The sequence below is a fragment of the Theropithecus gelada genome, chromosome 1, assembly GCF_003255815.1.
Source record: "Theropithecus gelada isolate Dixy chromosome 1, Tgel_1.0, whole genome shotgun sequence".
NCBI classification, from domain to species: domain Eukaryota; kingdom Metazoa; phylum Chordata; class Mammalia; order Primates; family Cercopithecidae; genus Theropithecus; species Theropithecus gelada.
Genome location: NC_037668.1, coordinates 47,662,987 through 47,684,811, shown reverse-complemented (window position 1 = coordinate 47,684,811; position 21,825 = coordinate 47,662,987). Strand labels below are relative to the sequence as shown.

Genomic DNA, 21,825 nt, shown 5'->3' with positions numbered 1-21,825 from the left:
TAACTTCGTTTTAACTTAATCACCTCTTCAAAGGCCCTATCTCCAAATACAGTCACATTCTGAAGTATTGGGGGTTAGGACTTGAACACATCGATTTGGAGTGGGGGACACATGGGCTGTGGTGCTGCCCATGACAATACCATATGGCTCCTGACTGTGGGCCTCTTGGGGGGAAAAATTAGACTTAAGGTGAGAAGAACGGGTTCTGGTCAGTCCTTGGTTAGAGACCCTTCTTTTTGGGATATCAAAAATGTTCTAGGCCTGGTGTGTTGGCTCACACCTGTAATCCCAGCACTTTGGGAGGTCGAGGCAGATGAATTGCCTGAGCCCAGGAGTTCAAGACCGGCCTGGGCAATATGGCAAAACCTCATCTCTACAAAAAATACAAAAATTAGCTGGGTGTGGTGGTGCATGCCTGTAGTACCAGCTACTTGGGAAGCTGAGATGGGAGGATTGCTTGAGCCCAGGAGGTTCAGGCTGCAGTGACCCGAGATTACACCACTGTACTGCAGCCTGGGTGACAGAGTGAGATCCTGTCTCAAAAAACAGAAAAAGAAAAATATTCTAAAATTAGATTGTGGTGATGGTTGTGAAACTGTGAATCTGCAAAAAAAAAAAAAAAAAAAAAAAAAAAAAAAAAATCCAAAAACCAAAAACCAAAAAGCAAACAAACAAAAAAAACCCAACAACATTGAATTATACACTTGAGTGAATATCTCAATAAAGCTGTTTTTTTGTTTGTTTGTTTGTTTGTTTGGGGTTTTTTTGAGACAGAGTTTCGCTCTCGTTGCCCAGGCTGGAGTGCAGTGGCACAATCTCAACTCACTGCAACCTTGACCTCCCAGGTTCGAGAGATTGACCTGCCTCAGCCTCCCGAGTAGCTGGGACTACAGGTGTGCACCGTCACACCCAGTTAATTTTTGTATTTTTAGTAGAGATGGGGTTTCACCAAGTTGGCCAGGATGGTCTCGATCTCTTGACCTTGTGATCCACCCGCCTCAGCCTCCCAAAGTGCTGGGATTACAGGCGTAAGCCACCACGCCTGGCTGACACAGCTGTTTTTAAAAACAGATATGACTCAGCCTGAAAAATGAAGGAAATTCTGACGTATGCTACAACACAGATGAACTTTGCGAACATTGTGCTAAATGAAAGAAGCCAAGTAGAAAAGGAGAAATGCTGTATGATTTCACTTATGTCAGGTACTTAGTCAAATTCATAGAGACAGGAAGTAGACCCTGCAGAGCCCCACCAACTTCATCTGCACTTGGAAAAACAGTGCCCAAAATATAAAATGTGCTTCGACGAGCGAGAAAGATAGAAGGTTCTGTGCATGCCCAAGTGCTATTATTTCCTGTGGAGAGGATGGTGGACCCTTCCAGGCTAACCCTTGTGCCAGATCTCATGAGGCTGTTAGCCCCTATGGGATCATATTAACAGGGAGAAATGGCTCTGTACCACCCACGTAAGTCAGCCCGCTGGCCCTCCCAAAATAATGCCTTGCCATGTCAGCTGAGCATCTCCAGAAGCGTCTCGGGAGCCCCAGCTGCTCATATCCCTCTGCTCTCCTCCCCTGCTCCCAGTGTTGACATCCACTCACCGCTACTCATGGAAGCCTTGGCATCTACAGAGATTGGGCCTACCCCAGGGTGCTGACCTTAGATTCCCTCAAAGCTGGAGACTCTTGAGGTGCCAGGAAAGTTGCCTTGCCTTCCAGCATCACAGCCATACCACGCTCTGCACGGAAAAGGTGCGTGCCCCCAGTCCCATCCCACGCCACAGTGACACTCTATCACCTGTGCCTTGCATAGCCCCTCTTGGTGACCAGAGGGGTGCCAGGAGGTTCTACAGGCTTCTCGCTGCAGGACTCAGGCCAAACCCACCAGACAATTATCTCGCTGTCCACAGTCAGCCCTCCATTCCAACTCCTCAGGCAGGGCAACCCACTTCCACGCAAATCAGTGTGAGCCCCTCACCTGCACCCACCGGACAGGCCACAGACTGTCTGCACTGCCCAGGTCCCAACCAGCTGGAAAGGTGTCTGGTCACTCTGAGGACACTGTAAGTTCCTGGTGGGCAGGACCTTGTCTTGCTCCTTCATCTCTGCTCCCTGCACAGTGTGCTGAGTCTGGCTAGAGCTGGCACAGAGTAGGTGCTCAGGAATGTCTGTGGAATGGAATCATGTGCTGGGTTCCTGTGGGGCTTCCTGGAAGTGTGCTGTTTGCCTCCTATGAGCTAATACTAATAACAACACCACCCACCACCATTATTGAGTGTTTCTTCGGCACGAAGCACATTGCCAAGTGCCGTGCATGCCCTACGTCTAGGAATCCTCGTAACAATCCAACTAGCTGGATATTATCAGTTTTCCCTGCCCCGTGTAACAGATGACAAAACAGAGCGGGAGTCAGGATCCATGTCAGGTCTGACCCCCAGGCCTCCTTCTGGATGCCCAGACTCTGTGGCCTTCCACCAGATGTGGCCTTTATGAAGCAACAGGGGGCTGGGCTGGATCTAAACACAGGAAAGAACCTTCCAGCAATGACCGTCTGGAAGCTGCTGGGCATGGGGATTTCAAATGATTTTGAAAGTGCCTTCTCGTGACCACTGGCCCGGGAATCCCCCCATTGCATGTGACCAGCTTTGTGTTATTCCGAAACAAGACTCTCTGGGCTTGAGGTGCAGAAAGAGGGCAGTTTGCCCTGCCCCTTGCCTGAGTTTGAACCCTAGACTTTTTCCTCCTATCATTGGCCACTTACCATGTGACAATCATGCTACCTGTAATCATGACAAGAAACCTAAAGGAGATGCATCACTGGTGCCATTTTCCAGATGGGAAACTGACGCTCAGAGAGATGAAGCACTCGGATCAGAGTAACACAGTTATTAAACTAGAAGCCAAAGACAGAGCTTTCTGATATCAAAGCTGGGGCTTTCTTTCTACTACATGACCTTGGTTGTTCATAATCTGGAAGGGTATCTGATAATCCGGAAGGGTGTCCAAAGGACTTCCTGCTGAAGTTTGAACCTAATTTTTTAAGAGACAGGGTCTCAGCTGTCACCCAGGCTGGGGTGCTGTGGTGCATTCACAGCTCATTACATTCACAGCTCACTACAGCCTCGAACTCCTGGGCTCCAGGGATCCTCCTGCTTCAGCCTCCTGAGTAGCTGGGACTGCAGGTGCAAGCCACCCTGCCTGGCTAATTTTTATTTTTTATAGAGATAAGGTCTGGCTATGTTGCCCAGGGTGGTCTCAAACTCCTGGCCTCAAGTGATCCTTCTGCCTCAGCCTCCCAAAGTGCTAGGATTACAGGCACTACAAGAAGAAATTAAACCATCATCATCATCCTCATTATTATCATTCGAATGCATGGAAATGTAACATACATCCAAGAAAATGCACAAACCTTAGTGAACAGCGGGCTGAATTATTGCAATGTGAACACACCCATGTAACCAACACCAAACAGATAACATCAGCAGCACCCCTTGAAGGAAGACCTCTAGTAACCCCCTCTAATCAGCATGTACAGCTGTGGGGAACTGCTGCCCTGACTTGTGAAATCACACATGAGCTTGACTGTTGTGGAATGTCATGGCAATGGAGTCTCTCTCACACGCTGTGCTCTTTTGTGTCTGGCTTTATTTTTCGTTCTATGCTTGTGGGATTCATCCATGTCCTCGTGTGTCACTGTGGTTTGTTGACATGACTCTACCGCCACGGGTCTCTCCATTCTGCTGTTGACAGGTGTTTGGGGGGATTTCAGTTGTTTAACCCACTTCCTTTGGTTCAGATGAAGAAAAGTGGGTCACTCTCCCACAAAAGCTAATCTCTCCCTCCTCCCTCTTCCCTGCCCTGGGGAAGCCCTTCTCCTTTGCTTACCTCCGATCCTGCAAACCTTTGGGAATTTGGAGCTTCATTTCAGATACGCTCTGGCAGGCTGTCATGGTGGATGGAATCCAGGCAATGGGACTCTTCCGGTCAATAGGGCTTTGTAGGGGAGGTCTCCTGCCACGGGCTGAGAGGATATGCTGTCACCTCACGGGGGTATTCTTAGGAAGTGAGAAAGAGGGTCCACTTTCTTTAGGTATGCGGTGAGAGTAGGGGCAGCCGATTTCTAGACTCTGCCAGCTCTTCTGGCTTCCACGACTGTCTATGCTGGGCGGGTAAGAGAATTCGTATGGCAGAGCTCCAAGATACAGTGACTCATCTGTGGAATGGAGATTATGACAGTACCTACTTAGATTTATTATATGTGGAGTTCTTAGGGCAGTACCCCCAATACAGTAAGGCGGGCTCCAGCAGAGCTGTGGTCTAACCCAAACTCTGCCGTGTACCTGCTGTGTGATCCTGCTAACCTCTCTGAGCTCCAGCTTCCTCACCTGTAATATGGGAATAGCAGTGTCTTCTTCGTGGCTGTGAAAATCAAATGAGCTAAGAACTCAGGGCCTGACACACAGTAGAAACTCAGTCGGCAGTAGCTATTTTTAACAGAGTTTCCCCTCCCGGCATCTGATAGCTTCCTGCTCTCTTCCACCCTCCACCTTGAGAGCTTGCCAGGTTGTGGCCTAACAGTATCATCAGTGTTTTTCTGACTGTTGCCAGGGAAGTAAAACCACACAGACTTGCTGATGTCCCAAGAAACAACCAGGCCCAATAGATACTAAGACCTGCTGACGGGCAGAAGTAAGGGGGTTTCAAATTCACATAGATTTTCAGAGAAAGAAAAAGGCATGAAAACCTTTATATATTCATCCTCATTGTTAATTATTCAAATGCAAATTATATAATGCCTTTTTTTCTTGAGACAAGGTATTGCTCTGTCGCCTAGGCTGAACGAAGTGCAGTGGCATGATCGTGGCTCACTACAGCCTCAAACTCCTGGGATCAAGCAATCCTTCTGCCTTAGCCTCCTGAGTAGCTGAGACTACAAGCCCACATCACCATTCTTCTTCTTCTTCTTTTTTTTTTTTTTTTTTTTTTTTTTTAAGAGATAGGGTCTCACTCTGTCACCTAGGCTGGAGTGCAATGATTTGATCTCGGCTCACTAAAGCCTTGACCTCCTGGACTCAAGTGATCCACCCACCTCAGCCTCTCAAGTAGCTGGGATTACAAGCACACAAGACCATGCCTGGCTAATTTTTGTACTTTTGTAGAAACAGCTTTCACCATATTGGCCAGGCTGGTCTCGAATTCGTGGTCTCAAACAATCTGCCCACCTCGGTCTCCCAAAGTTCTGGGAATACAGGCATGAGCCACCACGTGTGACCTCCCAGCTAACTTTTAAATTTTTAGTGGAGATGGGGTTTCACCATGTTGCCCAGGCTGGTCTTGAACTCCTGGGCTCAAGATCCACCCATCTCAGCCTCCTAAAGTGCTGGGTTTACAGGTGTGAGCCACCACACCCAGCCTCCAAAAATCTTTATGTCTTCTGACCCAGAAATTTCACTTCTGGAAATCTATACTAAAGAAACCATCAAACAATAGAAAAATGCCCAGTAATGACACAAACTATGGAATTAGTAGATGGAGGACATTGAAAGTTATAACTACAGTTGTTCTTTATCTTCGGGGGATACATTCCAAGACCCCCAGCGGCTGTCTGAAAGAATGGATAGGACCCAACCCTATATAGACTATGTTTTTTCACATATGAGCCATACGAATCTATGGTAAAGTTTAATTTATAAATTAGGCATGGTAAGAGATTAGTAACAACGACTAATGATAAAATAGAACAATTATGACAATATGCTATAATAAAAGTTAAGTGAATGTGGTCTCTCTTTCTCTCTCTCAAAATATCTCAGTGTCATGGCTGGGCGCGGTGGCTCATGCCTGTAATCCCAGCACTTTGGGAGATCAAGGTGGGCAGATCATGAGGTCAGGAGTTCGAGACCATCCTGACCAACATGGTGAGACCCTGTCTACTAAAAATACAAAAATTAGCTGGGCGTGGTGGCGCGTGCCTGTAGTCCCAGCTACTCAGGGGACTGAGGCAGAAGAATCACTTGAACCTGGGACGCGGAGGTTGCAGCGAGCCAAGACTGCACCACTGCACTCCAGCCTGGTGACAGAGAGAGACTCCGTCTCAAACAAACACACACACACACACACACACACACACACACACACACACACACACACAAACCTCAGTGACCTGTATACCATAGGTCACTGAAACCATGGAAAGAGAAACTGCCAGGAAACTGATAAGGGGGAACTACTGTAGATTCTCAATGTTTAAGGATATAAAAGAAGCCAGGGACAGTGGCTCACGCCTGTAATCCCAGCACTTTGGGAGGCCAAGGTAGGTTAATACCTGAGGTCAGGAGTTCGAGATCAGCCTGGCCAACATAATAAAATCCCCGTCTCTACTAAAAATACAAAAATTAGCCAGGCATAGTGGTGCATGCCTATAGTCCCAGCTACTCAGGAGGCTGAGGCAGGAGGATTGCTGAGGCAGGAGGAGCCGAGATCGCACCACTGCACTCCAGCCTGGGTGACAGAGCAAGACTCTATCTCAAAAAAATTTAAAAATTAAAAAAAAAGAAAGAAAGATTAATTAAGCATGTTAAGTAGAAGCACGGAAAATACTTAAAAGACCCAGATCAAATTTATAGAGGGACTAAATGCAGAGATGGGAAAAAACCAATGGATAGGATGAACAGCAGATCGGAGAATACAGAAGAAAAGGTTAGTTACTCCACTTATTTTAAGCAGTGATGATGAGGATGATCATGAGGAGGAGGAAGAGAATGATGGGGGTCGCTGCAGCTGACATTTATTGGTCTCCAGCTGTGGACCAAACCCTGTTCATCTTTTCATCCTCACAGTAACCCTGTGAAGTAGGTACTGTCATCAGCCCTGTCTTACACAGGAGCAAGAGGAAGACACGGAGTTAATCATCACCTTGCTCCAAGTTAAGCAGCCAGATGTCAGGGAGGCCAGGCTGTTAACCTAGGCAGTCTGGGTTTGAATCCCATCTCCCCAGTCCTCTTAACCTCCAGGCGTGTTGTGGTTACTGTAACGGCATTCCCTGGATCGGTGAGACTTGGTGCTATGTGCTTTATGGACGTTATCTCTAAATCTCACAGCCATCAGGGAAGGGAGATGCTGACCCCATTTTTCAGATGAAGAAACCAAGGCTCCTGGAGGTGAAGTAATTTGCCCTGGGTCCCACAGTTGGTAGGAGAAGGGGCCAGGATTTGAACCAGATCTGTCTGATCCTAAACCTTGGGATCAGAGGTTGGATGTGCCCTGGGGCTTCTGGAGGTGTCCGAGACAACTCTGAAGATGGGGTTTTTGAGGATGCTTTGTAGCATCAATGTCGTGCCTTCTCTCCCTTTAGGGAAAAGCCTTCTGGAATCAACAAAGGGCTTGTAGCTGCTTTTGCTCTCATCCGTCCATACCAGATGGAGGGTGGCATGGGTTCTGACAGGTAGCCACATGGTCTACCAAGAGTCCCTGTCTAGAGGATTGTCTATAGCGTAAGGTACCACACTGGTAAGTGCACAAGGGAAGGACTATTGAGCCTACGTGGGAGGGGGTGCATCAAAAAACGTGCCAGAGACATCTACGTTGCTTGCTGTTGAATTATTTTGCATGTAGATTGTTGATACACATATGAGCTGGTCAGCTGGTTGACTGAATCAAGGAACAAAGGCAATAATCAGATTTAAAAGGGAGGGAAGAGAAGAGAGAAGAGAGAGAGAGAGAGAGAGAGAGAGAGAGAAGCTCCTAGCAGTGGCTGTTGCTAGTATATTCTTTCGGATGAGCTTTTATACTGGCAGCAGAGGTCAGCCTGGGCATTCTGTCCTTAGACAGCCATCTAACAGGCATCAAAGCAAAACAGTTTCTGCTGTGTGGGAACAAGATTCTCAGTGGAACCCTGGTGGTTGACCATCTCTGTGCCATGGCCGGGCATGTCCTCCCACCAGCTCCTCCACCCAGTTTGGGCTGGCTCCACCCCATTTGCCTCATTAAGATTCTCACGTGTAAACTGGGGCAGACCTTCTGCAGGGTCAGTTGTCAACACACATCAATTGCCTGCCTTCAAATTGTGTGTGTGCTTTGACTCAGTGAGTCCACATTAGGAGTAGATTCTGTGGAAGCAATTCTGGACATGAACTGACTGAAATTTGGCCTTCTTTCAGTGTACAGTATAGATTATCAAAAAAAATCAGAAGCCACCATATATCCATCATTGGAGCTTCATTAGATAAATGGTATAGCAGTATAATAATATATATATAACAGTATAATGAAATAGGAACCTGCCTTTTTTTTTTTTTTTTTGAGACGGAGTCTTGCTCTGTCGCCCAGGCTGGAGTGTAGTAGCACAATCTTGGCTCACTGCAACTTCTGCCTCCTGAGTTCAAGTACGTTTCTATCTCAGCCTCCTGAGTAGCTGGGATTACAGGCACCTGCCACCAAGCCTGGCTAATTTTTGTATTTTTTAGTAGAGATGGGGTTTCACCATCTTGGCCAGGCTGGTCTTGAACTCCTGACCTCGTGATCCACCTGCATCAGGCTCCCAAAGTGCTGGGATTACAGGCATGAGCCACCGTGCCTGGCCAGGAACCTGCCTTTCACAATGTTACTAGAGAGGAATATTTAATAACATAGAAATATGTGCAAGTTATATCAGCAAATGAAAAAATAGGCTACGAAGCACTGCATGTATAACATTTTCCTAATTTGGTTAGGGAAAAGTATGAAGAGAGAGAGAGAGAGAAAGAGAGACAGGTAGCAACGGGACCACAGAAGGACGTACACCAAAGTGTCAATGGTGCTTAATAGGTTTACAGGTGATTTTAAGTTTATTATTTAGGTTTTCCAAATCTTCTACACTGAGTGGATGTTTCTTTTATCAAAAAGGGCATGGAAGGGAAGCCAAGGCATGGTGCTCACACCTGTAATCCCAGCACTTTGGGAGGTTGATGATTGCTTGAGGCCAGGAATTCGAGAGCAGCCTGGGCAACATAGTATTGTCTAAAAAAAACAAAAAAGAAAAGAAAAAGAAAACAATTGCCAGGCATATTGGCACACACCTGTGGTCTCAGCTACTTGGAAAGCTGAGGCAGGAGGATTGCCTGAGCCCGGGAGCTCGAGGCTACAGTGAGTGAGCTATGATCATTCTACTGCACTCCAGCCTGAGTGACAGAGTGAGACCCTATCTCAAAATATACATATATATGAATATAAATAAATAAATAAAATAAATAGGGAAAAAAATATGTTACACAAAAACTCCCCAGTGCCAGAAGAGTGGAAGTGAAAGAAGCATGTGTTTCCTCCATGAGAGTGAGGGCTGGGAGGGAGGGTTGGGAGGGAGGGCTGGGGAAGCCTGGGTGGGGTGCATCTGATATAAGGGGGCAGCCCGCATGGCAAGAGACTTCCAGCAGCTGCCTCCACTGCTCTGTGCTGGGATCATGGAACTTGCCCTGCTGTGTGGGCTGGTGGTGATGGCTGGTGAGTTGCGGATGGGACTCAGGCTGGGAAGGGAAGGAGGGAGGACAGTGCACCCCTGTGCTCTCTTTCCTAGATTGGGGGGCTGCTGCTCTGATCCTCAGGACCCTGGACCCCACTCCCCAATCCTTCTGCCTCTCTGCAAAGAGCCTTCAGTGGCCGCCAGTCTCCTAGCATGGTAGCTTTAGCCAGAGAGCTCTGGGTGGCCAAGCTGCACTGCACGTCTCTGGACTGCTGTGAAGGTTCAAACTGGAAATCCAGAACTGGGGTCTGCTGGGCCCATGATGATGACGCTTTGGACACGGGTCACTTCACCCCTGCCTCTCCCACTGAATAAGAACAACCTGTGCAAATGCATAGCACTCCATGTTTTTAGAGCCGTTTCATGTTCATGCTCTTCCTTGAACCTGGGAAGATGGTTCCCTGGACCTTCGGTGAAGGGTGGGGCAGTTTCCATTTGATCTTTTTTTTTTTTTTTTTTTTTTGAGACGGAGTCTCGCTCTGTCACCCAGGCTGGAGTGCAGTGGCCGGATCTCAGCTCACTGCAAGCTCCGCCCCCCGGGTTCACGCCATTCTCCTGCCTCAGCCTCCTAAGTAGCTGGGACTACAGGCGCCCGCCACCACGCCCGGCTAGTTTTTTGTATTTGTTTTAGTAGAGACGGGGTTTCACGGTGTTAGCCAGGATGGTCTCCATCTCCTGACCTTGTGATCCGCCGGCCTCGGCCTCCCAAAGTACTGGGATTACAGGCTTGAGCCACCGCGCTCGGCCAATCCATTTGATCTTAAGCAGACCAAATATAAAACGCAGTTGCTAGCAAATTGGCCTTTTTTGTCCTTAATCCAACTCAAAATTGTGATTTTGGAAAGGACTTGCATTTCAAAATATAGTTTTATATTATCTTGGGACTCCAAAATTCTCTAGAGGAACATGTCTCCAGGATTACAGCAAAAACCATTAGGAAATTCGCAATCGAGCTGCAAAAATTCATCTCTCACATGTAAAGAGGGAAGACACTGTAGAGATCAAATATACAGATGAACCTGCAGTCAAATGCTGGCCCGGCCATCTCTTGGCAGTGTGACTAGCCAAATCGCCCCACCTTTCAATATCCTCATCTGTAAAATGGGCATAACCTGCTTGGTGGGACTGTTAGAAGGACTCTAATGAGAAAACAGATACTAAGTGTTGAGTAAGCGTAAATAATAGCTTCACACATGGCCCATGCATGAAAGATGGCAGAAGTACCTCCTCCTGCCCACTGTGCCCATCCCTTGGGAGAAGGAGCTTCATCCCTGTCAGTGGCAGCCAAGGGTGGGAAAAGCTACCCGGGCAAGAACTGCTGACAAGCGAAGCCAGTTCACCAACACCTCCCCAGCCACAGCTCCAGCCCTGCTTCTCGGGCTGGGTCCTCCTCACCTTAAAATTATGACAAGTAAGACCACCCGAAAGCATTCTGAATGTATTTCAAAGCTGAATGTATTTCTCACATGGCAAGAAAGAGCTGCATCATTCAGGCGTGAGTTCAGTTCATGTATTTCTGAGCCCAGATGGAAAGGGCTAGATTTAGGGGGGAAAAAAAAAAAAGAGGACGGAGATACCCTAAGAAAGGCAAGATTCTGAACGCGGGGCTTTGGTTGATCTGCAAGGTGGACTCTCTGTTTACGGTTGGGTTCCTTATCATGGAATCCAGGAATCTCTGATGGATTGTGTACCATTCCAGAGGGCCCGGGATCCTTCACCAGTGCAGCCAAAGCTTCGCAAAGCTTCTCTTGTACATGTCTTAACAGCTGGAGCCACCATGTCAAACAGGCATGGCAACATGGACTCCCACACATCAAGGGGACACACTGGGGACACAATGGCCCAGTCACTTTCAGTTGCAGCCCAAGGCCACCGCGTGTAGTCTCACTCTTTGTCCACTGCATGAGTCCCTCCCAACCACCCTTCCCACCCCAGCGGCCCCCAATGTGGGGCTCACCCACAGTGTACTATTGACTTCATTTGCCTGAGGTTGGGTGCAGGTTCCATAACTAGGCTCACTCGAAGATTGGCTGCCCAGCCCAGTCTCCCTGAGACTCTGGGCTCCGTCTGGACGTGTGCTGCCTGCATTCTCGGATCATCTCTTGGAGTTGCACACAGGCACAGTTCCCTTCCTTTCTGTCATCTGTTTCTCCCAACCTCCCACTTGAATTCATGGACTTAATATATTTTATTTCTCCTAACTCGGCATAATGCATTCCTCTCTTCCAGTAAAATAAATTACCCTGACTATCAATTCTAACCAGCATTTATTAGAGTGAAATAAAATTAGCCATGAAAAGTATTGATTTCTAAATCATGCTGCCTCCCAGGAGACCCACACACTCTCTTTATTACAGACTCAGATTTTTGTAGGAACTAGAGATAAGAAGGGTGAGTTGGGATTATTCTTCCTGTTGTGGAGTGGGAAATCAACGCCCAGAGACAGAGAATGAAACCAGACTGTTTTAAGTGATGAATTCTGGCTCCATTTACCAGCCGCTAAGACTTTGAGCAAGTTACTGAGCCTCAATCCGCTCATCTGTAAAATGGGGATTAAAAATAATATTCATTGTACCAATGTTGGTTTTAACAAGTGAATCACAAGTAAGATGATAACGTTTGAGGAAATTGACTGAGGGGTATACAGGAACTTTCTATCTTTGCAACTTTTCTGTACATCTAGAATTATTCCAAAATAAAAAGTTTATTTAACAGTAATTATCTAGCCAGATGGAGTCGAGAAATCAGTACACAAGAAGACCCATAGTAAGCACTCAGTAATTGTCATTTTTTTCCCTTGAGACAAAGTTTCACTCTGTTGCCCAGGCTGGAGTGCAGTAGTACAGTCTCGGCTCACTGCAGCCTCCACCTCCCTGAGCTAAGGTGACCCTCCCACCTCAGCCTCCCATGTAGCTGAGATGACAGGTGTCCACCACCACCCCCAGTTAATTTTTATATTTTTTGTAGAGACAGGGTGTCACCATGTTTTCCAAGCTAGTCTCAAACTCCTGGGTTCAAGCAATCTGCCCACCTTGGCCTCTCAAAGCCGAGATCGTGCCACTGCATTCCAGCCTGGGCAACAGAGCGAGACTTTGTCTCCCAAAGTGCTGGGATTACAGGTGTGAGCCACTGTGCCTGGCCTGTCACTGTATTTTTAATAGCGGTAGTAGATGTCATTTTATTATCATCATTATTTGAGGTCACTCATTTGGTCTGGGCAGAGCAGAGTGCTGTCCTGTGCCCACTGGCGTGGCCCTGAAATTCATCTCCTCTCCTCTCCTGGTTGCTGGGCTGCTTGGCAGGTGTGATTCCAATCCAGGGCGGGATCCTGAACCTGAACAAGATGGTCAAGCAAGTGACTGGGAAAATGCCCCTTTTCTTCTACTGGCCCTACGGCTGTTACTGCGGACCAGGTGGCAGAGGCCAGCCCAAAGATGCCACGGACTGGTAACTCCTTTCCCAGGGATGGCAATCCTATCCTGCCCCCAACTCCAGGACTCTTCTTTTCTCTCCACCCACCTATTCATTTAGTTGAGTTGAATCCATTTTGTTGAGCATCTACTATGTGCTAGAAACTGCTGAGTGCCAATATGGTCCAAGCCCTCCTGCAGCTTGCCTTCCGGAAGGTTCCCCAGGGTCCCTGAAGGCCAGACACCCCCTTGCACTCCCATCCCCTACTCTAGTGGCAATGCCCACGTTCACTCCCCACTGCAATGGACAATGGTTTTAAAGCCCCGCCACCAACCGCCTTTTTTGCCGTTATCTCATCTGATCTTCATAACCACCCTGGGAGTCAGCTAGAGGAGCGGTGAGAGCCATCCAGGCCTGGGGACACTGCCCCGATCTGCCACTTACAGGCTGTGTGACCTTGGGCAAGTGTCTTGACCTCCCCGAGTCTCAGTTTCTTCATCTCTGAAGAGGGGGTAATATGAGTACCTCCATCCCATGGTGGTTTTAAGGATTAAGAGAGAATGCATAGATAAAGCAAGTGTCTGGCACGTAGGAATTGCTCAAAAAATGTTAGTCATCATGATCTTAAGGAAGACTGCAGCCCTGCAGGCCTTGACTCTTCCCAGGTGGGGACACGGGTTCTTCTCCGGTGGGGGAGCAGCCAGAGACCCCAGTAGGCCGGGGACCCATGCAGCTGTGTACCCCGTCTGCTGCAGGTGCTGCCAGACCCATGACTGCTGCTACGACCACCTGAAGACCCACGGATGCTGCGTCCACACGGACCATTACAGATACAGCTTTTCCCAGGGGGACATCCACTGCTGTGAGTACCCAGACCTCAGGGCTGGAGCTGGAGACCCCAGGAAGCGAGTTCTGGCCCCCACTGCCTTCACAGTACAGCTACTTGACCTCTCTGTTTTTTTACGTGGGCCCACTGGCTGCAGTTGGGCTGTGAAGAGGCAAGAATGGGTACGGTGGTATGGAGAGGGCCCATGGGAGGTTTGACCCCTTTAGCACTTGGAATTCAGGCCCACTACCAACCAGCTTGGTGACCACATTGCTTAACCTCCCTGAACCTCAGTATCATCATCTGTAATCTACCCCCATTAAGTTATTGCAAGAACTAAAATGAGACAGACAGAATGGGCCTCACAGGATGCTTGCCACAATAAATTACACAGGGCTACCGATTGGCTATTCCTTTCTTCATCACCACATGGAATCACTCGGGCAGCCTGTCGAAGATCAGCAAAACCCTGATTATCTCCATTGTACAGACCAGGAAACCAAAACTACAGTGGGGAAGTGTCTGCCTCCAATTGACAGAGCCTGGGCTGGAACCCAGGGCACCTGGCCCCTGCATCCTTTCCAGCATCACAAGCATAGAAATGTAGCAGGTCCTCAGGGCTAGGAATCGAAAGGTTTCATCACAGCAGCCACTGTTCATTGAGGGCTTCATAATAATAGTAACAATAATATCCAACATTTATTGAGCATTTACTATAGGCTAAGTGCCTTGTCTTCTTACTTTAACTCTCATAGCAGCCCCCTAGGCAGCTCTTACTATTATCCCCACTGCACAGATAATGAAACTGTGATCCCTCCTGCATGGAGTCTTTGCATAGACTGTTACCACCCCCACTCCCCAACCGCAGCTTCCTCCAGGAAGAGCAGACCCTTCTGATCTCAGCTCAAAAGGCTCTTCCACCCTGTTTTCTGATCTCCTAGCCCTGCGTGGTTCCTCACTTTCACTTTGCATAGTTGTTTATTCCTCCCTGTGATGCTCTAACACCTGCCCCCTCCCATGTCCCTATCATTAAGTCCTCTCCTGCCAAGACGCGGTAGGTGCTCAATAATTATTTAATGAATGGGTGGATAAATAATTGAAGGTGCAATGGCACACAGGGAGGTCATGGTATGTAGCCAAGGTCATGCAGCTAGGCTGCTGGCACTGGTACCTCCACGACTGAGTAGGAACTGCACTGCCTTCAGAGGCTGCTAGACCCATACCTGGCTCTGTCTTGGGAAAGGACAGACACAGAGCTCCCACTCCTCCGCCCACAGCTGACAAGGGAAGCTGGTGTGAGCAGCAGCTGTGTGCCTGTGACAAGGAGGTGGCCTTCTGCCTGAAGCGTAACCTGGACACCTACAAGAAGCGACTGCGTTTCTACTGGCGGCCCCGCTGCCAGGGACAGACCCCTGGGTGCTAAAGCCCATACCCTCTACCCTGTTCCTCAGCATGGAGCTCCGGCATCCCCGCATCAGTATCTAACCTGAACCAGCCTGGCTTTTCAAACACTCCGTGGGGAGGTAGTCCCAGCCTCCCCCGGAACCCCCTACCAGTGCCTTCTAACCTTCTGAAGCTTTCCGAATCCTCCCAGTTGAGGCAGCAGCTGTGTCCTCTGGGGTGGATGGGAATCTTGGGAGAAGCCCAAGCAAGGGAGCCCTCAGAGATGGTGTTTGGACCAAAGCATCGGGATCGGGGGAGAGGTCTGCCGCTGTCCCCCACCTGCTGTCTCCCCGGTCCTTTCTCACCCCCTCCAGTATAGTCTCGGAGCTACAACCGGAGCAGCCACTTTAAAGGGCAATATTGATTTTTCTGTCCATGTGACTCTCTCTTAAAATCTCAAGGCCCTCCACTGTCCTAAGATAAAGCCTCTCATAGGCGTTGGGGACCCCGCACTGTCCGGCCGTGTGACCCTCTCCCCAGGCAAGCTCTGAAGTCCCTGCAGGTGGAGGCCATGCCTGTCTTAAACTCAGTTGCATCCCTGGTGCCCAAAGCAACACTCAGAACCAAGGAGCTCCATAAATCCCTCTTGGGTGAAGCGCTAGACAAAGCTGCCAGTTCATATGGCTCCGGGCACCAGAGCCTTGAGTACTTTCTCCTGACTCCAGGCATCGGCTCAGGGTGAATGACAAGGGGCTACTGAATGGCTATCACTTTCATCACGACTGATCCCCACCTCCTCGGGGTCAAAGGGCTACTTTCTGGAAGTCTCCCCGGGCTGACTCCTCCTCCCTGACTGCAAAGGCTCGCTCTCTCCTCCAAGCTCCCACAATGCTTCACGGCTCTGCCGCTTACCAAGCTTGGCCTACAGTGGCAAATGGAACTTCTCTGATCTCCCGCAACGAAACTGGAGCCCTGAAGGATGGAGGCCATGTCTGTACCATCTCTGTTTCCCCTGTTTCCCCACATACTGGGTGCTCAATTCATGCCTGTGAATGGAGCAAGCCCATAATGGATACACAGAAGTTGCAGCAGATGGTGTGGGTACCCCACCCAGATCCCCTCCAGGCCCAAGGCCCCTCTCCCTGAGTGAGGCCAGGTGTTGGCAGCCAACTGCTCCAATCTGCCTCCTTCTCTTAAATATTGCCCTGGTCTACAGGGAGCTGCCTGCCCACCGCCCCACCTCTCCCACCAAGAGGCCACCTGTCACTCATGGCCAGGAGAGTCTGACACTATGGAGGGTACAACTGCCAGCTCCCCTGCCTCTGTGCAGGATTGTCTGGGCGGAACGACACTCTCGAATTCCTCCTGGGATCGGGCTGAGGTCAGGCCTTTCCTGGAACCACCTCTCTGCTTGGTCGGACCCCATGGCCTATTCAGTTTTCCTGGTTCCCTCACAGGTTTCTCCAGAAAGTACTCCCTCAGTAAAGCGTTTGCACAAGAATCCTTGTCTAAGGCTCTGCTTCTAAGGAAAGAGACTGAAGAGGGACAACTTTTCCCTGTGAGAATTCCCAATCTGCCATTTGTGTGTGGTTAGCTGTTTCCAGCCAGGGGGCTGAGGCACCTGCCTTCACCCACACTCTGGGCCGGTGGCACCACCTGTGCCTCAGCTGACTGAGCAGTTCTGAGATGTGGTGACTCATGTGAGGTGGTGTCATAGGAATGAAGGACTGTGGGCACCGGGTTCCAATTCCAGTTCTACGCACCACTCTGTGTGGGGATACCCGTGGGGGCAGCTGTGCCTGTGTGGGGGAACAGGGTAGGGAAATCTCCGTACCTTCTCAATTTTGCTGTGAACCTAAAACTGCCGTATAAAGTCTAGGCCGGGCATGATGGCTCATGCGTGTAATCCCAGCACTTAGGGAGGCTGAGGCAGGGGGATCACCTGAGGTCAGGAGTTCAAGACCAGCCTTCCCAACATGGCAAAACCTTGTCTCTACTAAAAATACAAAAATTAGCCAGGCTTCGTGGCAGGCTCCTGCAATCCCAGCTACTCGGGAGACTGAGGCAGGAGAATCACTTGAACCCGGGAGGCAGAGGTTGCAGTGAGCCAAGATCGCAACACTGCATTCCAGCCTGGGCAACAGAGTGACACTGTGTTTCAAAAAATAAAATAAAATAAGAAGTCTAGGTTTAAAAAAAAATTTCACTTATATCAGTGACTAACCATGCACCTTACAGGAGTAAACATTCTCTGCTTGTAAAGTGTAAATGAAAATAAGAAGAGACCAACCTGGGCAACATAGACCTCATCTCTACAAAAAATATGAATTTTTGTTGTTGTTGTTGTTGTTGTTGTTGTTGAGACAGGGTCTTGCTCTGTTGCCCAGGCTGGAATGCAGCAGCACGATCGTGGCTCACGGCAGCCTCGACCTCCATGGCTCCAGTGATCCTCCTGCCCCAGCCTCCTGAGTAGCCAGGCACCCGAACGCCTGGGTAATTTGTGTATTTTTTGTAGAGATGGAGCCTCACTATGTTGCCTAGGCTGGCCTCAAATTCCTGGGCTTAAGTGATCCTCCTGCCTTGGCCTCCCAACGTGTTGGCATTATAGTCTTGAGGCACTGCACTCGACTGAAAATTTTTTAAAAAGAAGAAAATAAGAAGGTGTTTGTGTTTGAATTAAATAAGATTAGTGTAGATTAAATTCTTAGCACAGCAGGCACCTGGCACAGGGTGTTAACTTTAAATGTTAATGGCATGGTTACTGTTGTTATTTCATAGTGACCAGATCTAAAGTCACCCCCAAGAGAAATCAGGAGGAGAAAGTGTCCTCCTCCTTCCCCACCAAGTCTTCTCCCAGGGACATTGGATGCATAATGTCCATTTATTCAAGAGACTCCATCGGGAGCTGACGACTCTTACTGGTTTACCAAATTTGGCCCAATAGCTCCCTATGGCTTTGCAGTAACATCTCTCTTAATATTAATGTGGGCTGACTTAGCCATTAGGATCCCCATTTCATAATTAAGGATCCTCCTGAGGTCCCACAACCCGAGAAAGGCAGAGCCACAGCTTCGCCCCAGCCTCTTCTGGCTCCACTCCCTCGCCACATCACGTTTGTATTGGTTAAGAAGCTTCCAGCTAAAAACTGTGACTCAGTGGGCTGAAACAATGCGGGCATTTATGATCTCACATGATGAGACGATCAGAGAGGAGGTGGTTCCAAGTCTGGCTCTTCAGCGCTTGATATCATCAGGGCCTGATTTCCTTCCTGCTCCTGGCAAGCCACCCTCTGTGTGTTGGCTTTGCCCTCTGGGTGACTCCCCTCACAGCTCCAAGCTGGCAACCATGATGCCAGCCTGCAGGGCGGGATGTGACAGCATCCAGCCAAGGAGACGCTGTGTCTTCCTCTCTTCCTGTGTCTTCTTTTTCTTTTTTCTTTTTTTTTCTTTTTTGAGACGGAGTCTCGCTCTGTCGCCCAGGCTGGAGTGCAGTGGCGCAGTCTCAGCTCACTGCAAGCTCCGCCTCCTGGGTTCACACCATTCTCCTGCCTCAGCCTCCCGAGTAGCTGGGACCACAGGCGCCCACCACCACGCCCGGCTAATTTTTTTTGTATTTTTAGTAGAGATGGGGTTTCACCGTGTTAGCCAGGATGATCTCAATCTCCTGACCTCATGGTCCGCTGCCTCGGCCTCCCAAAGTGCTGGGATTACAGATGTGAGCCACTGCACCCAGCCCCCTGTGTCCTTTTAATAAGTCCCCCAGCACCACCCAGCAGACTTCCCTGCAGGACAGGCTCCCCTAACCCAGAGGTTACCCAAGACAGTGGGATGAGACTGCATGGTTTAGATTCCTTAGGATTTATTTACCCCCAAGAGGGAACAGGATCAGTGTCCCTGAGGGGTTGGGTAGCTGATGAAATTTATGTTGGGTGAGCAAGCCCGGAGCCAGGGACTGCAACCCGCTCTCACTTTGGCCAGGAGCTGAGCTGTGCCTGGGGTGCTCCCATTTCTGACCACCTTATCGCCAGGGCAGGCTTGATATGTAGTAGGTGATCAATACGGATTTGTTGAACAAATAAATGAATTATGAAAGAATGAATGAATGAATGAATGAATCTCAGACTGGTAAAGACATGGGATTTATTTAGATTAGGAGGCTAGATGCACAGGTGGGGCCTCAGGCAGCAGGACTTGGAATGTCCCACGCTGCAAGTTCTTGTCCTGGACCAGCGTTCAATGATTGAAACTGGACGAGAGGCAGCAAGGAAGGGGCGCGATTCCCACGGGAGCCTCGGTTCTCCACCCACCCCTCTCACTGCTCCTGGATGGCAGAGGCAGCCACTGTGCTTCCTGTTCCCTCTGAGGTTAGACTCTGCCCAGTGTGGGAGGTGGAGTGGACACTGAACACCTGTGGTGCCCATTCACCCCTCCTCCTACCTACCTTGAGGCGCTGGTACTGTTACCGCATTTGACAGCTATAGAAACTGAAACTCCAAGGGTGAGTCACTGGCTGATAAGTGGCAGGGTTGGGATTCGAACCCAGGTATCTCTGGCTCCAGGGCCATGTCCCACTCTACCTCCTAGCCACACCCAGGGACTACCAGGTGGGGGTGACATGTGTCAAAGGCAGAAACCTACCCATTGGTGGGTACAAGCCTCAGGCCACCTGGGATGCAGGGTTCCACCTCCAGGGGGCCCAGCGCAGGAAAAAGTGACAGGGACGACTTCTCCAAGGCCCCGCCTGTCTTTCCAGCTGAATCCTGCTCCAAATGCCCATGTTCCTTCCCCACATCCTCGCCTTGCTGTGATGTGCAGGAGGGGCTGGGCTCCTGCCACCCCCTCCCCACCCTATCTCAGTGTCCCCTTGAGGAGGACTGGGGGGCATTCACACTTGGGGTTCCTGACTGAGGTCAGCCAGAGGGTCATTCTGACCTCAGAGCACCAGGGCAGCTGAATAGCCCATGTCTCCCACTGGGTGACCTGGCTTGTTCTCTAGAGCTCAGAGTCCCATATATATATATATATACACACACACACACCCCCATATGTATATTTTATATATATATTTTAATTTAAAATAAAGAAGAGATTTTTAAAGCAGTTTGTAAAAGCTCAAAGCAAGGTCAGAGAAGGCAGGCTGAGGATTCCTTTCTGGTCCCTTTCAGTTTTTGGTTTCTGGCCAAACCCTGTCCACCTTGGGGCCTCTGCTGGGGGAAGCCTCCTCTGGGTCTTGGCAAGATGGGCTCCTTCTTCACCCAGAGCTCAGCTGAACTGCTTCTCCCTCCGAAAAAATGTCCCTGCCCTCCCGACTGAAAGCAACCACCGCCCACCCTTGGTTACTCCCAGTCTCCCTGCCCTGTTTAATTTCTGCTTTATACTTTCTGATGGTTTTCTTAATCAGCCTTCAGCAATTCACTTCTCTCACCCAACAGTCGGCGAGAATATGAGTGCGTTGGACACAGGAAAGACCACAACATTCCCAGCATCAAGAACAATGCTGGGGGCGTAGGACGTTTCTGTTGAATGAATGAATGAATGAATGGGGATTGATAGGGAGGCTCCTCCTATTTCTTTCAGCTGGGCTGCTTCCCAGCTGTGTGACCTTTGGGCTTGTGGTTTTGTTACAAGAAAGGGGTCCGGATCTAGACCCAAGAGAGGGTTCTGGGATCTCACGCAAGAAGGAATTCAGGGTGACTCCACAGAGTAAACTGAAATCAAGTTTATTTAAAAAATAAAGGAATAAAAGAATGGCTACTCCATAGGCAGAGCAGCCCGAGGGCTGCTGGTTGCCCATTTTTATGGTTATTTTTGACGATATGTTAAACAAGGGGTGGTTTCTTCATGCCTCCCCTTTTTAGACCATATAGGGGAACTTCCTGATGTTGCCGTGGCATTTGTAAACTGTCAGGGTGCTCGTGGGAGTGTAGCAGTGAGGACGGCCAGAGGTCACTCTCGTGGCCACTTTAGTTTTGGTGGGTTTGGCCGGCTTCTTTATTGCAACCTGTTTTATCAGCAAGGTCTTTGTGACTTGTATGTTGTGCTGACCTCCTGTCTCATTCTGTGACTTAGAACACCTTAAGCATCTGGGAATGCAGCCCAGTAGGTTTCAGCCTTATTTTCCCCAGCTTCTGTTCAAGATGGAGTTGCTCTGGTTCACACACCTCTCACAGTTTTACTTCTCAGGCCTTAGAATTTTCTTTTCAGTTTACAAACTACAGGTTCCTTGGCTCCATCCTAGACCTACAGAATCATACTGTAGGGGTCTGGGGCCCAGAGAACCTGCATTTTAAACTTGCTCCCCTGGGTGATTTTTGTCCGCCATAAAGTTTCAGACCTGCTGCTTTTGAAGCCATCCTCAAGAATTCTGGACAGAAATATGGTGATAACGAAGCATTAATCAGGCTGCATGTTGGCTCACTTCCATGTTGCTAAAAGTCACAAAGCACTAGATACTGACCCACTTTCATCTCGTGTTACTATAGATAAGATTCCTGACACTACAATTGATTTGTATTTCCATTGTTCCTATTGATAGGATTTCTGACGTTAGAATCACAAGATCGACTTGTTTAAGGATTGCTTAGGGTGCTTTTCAAAGCCCAAATTCCAGCCACCAGCTTGAAGCCTCTCACAGAGGAACGAGATCGGCATGAGAATGCGTGTTCTTCCTCTCCGGGTCCTGTGACATCACCCTGCACTCTTCCACCATTCA

At 49.1% G+C, this 21,825-nt stretch overlaps 1 protein-coding gene across 2 annotated transcripts; it reads left to right on the top strand.

Moving 5' to 3' along the window:
• The first annotated feature begins 9,373 nt into the window (after window positions 1–9,373).
• On the top strand, window positions 9,374–16,615 carry PLA2G2D (phospholipase A2 group IID). 2 transcript variants are annotated; one of them, XM_025402175.1, is made up of 4 exons: window positions 9,374–9,475; window positions 12,797–12,941; window positions 13,661–13,767; window positions 15,009–16,615. In XM_025402175.1, exons 1-4 carry the CDS (start codon window positions 9,388–9,390, stop codon window positions 15,152–15,154), a joined length of 486 nt encoding a protein of 161 aa, XP_025257960.1. In that variant the 5' UTR covers window positions 9,374–9,387; the 3' UTR covers window positions 15,155–16,615. The 2 variants fall into 2 exon arrangements, with proteins under 2 accessions (XP_025257960.1, XP_025257968.1); XM_025402183.1 differs by lacking the exon at window positions 13,661–13,767.
• The last annotated feature ends 5,210 nt before the right edge of the window (window positions 16,616–21,825 follow it).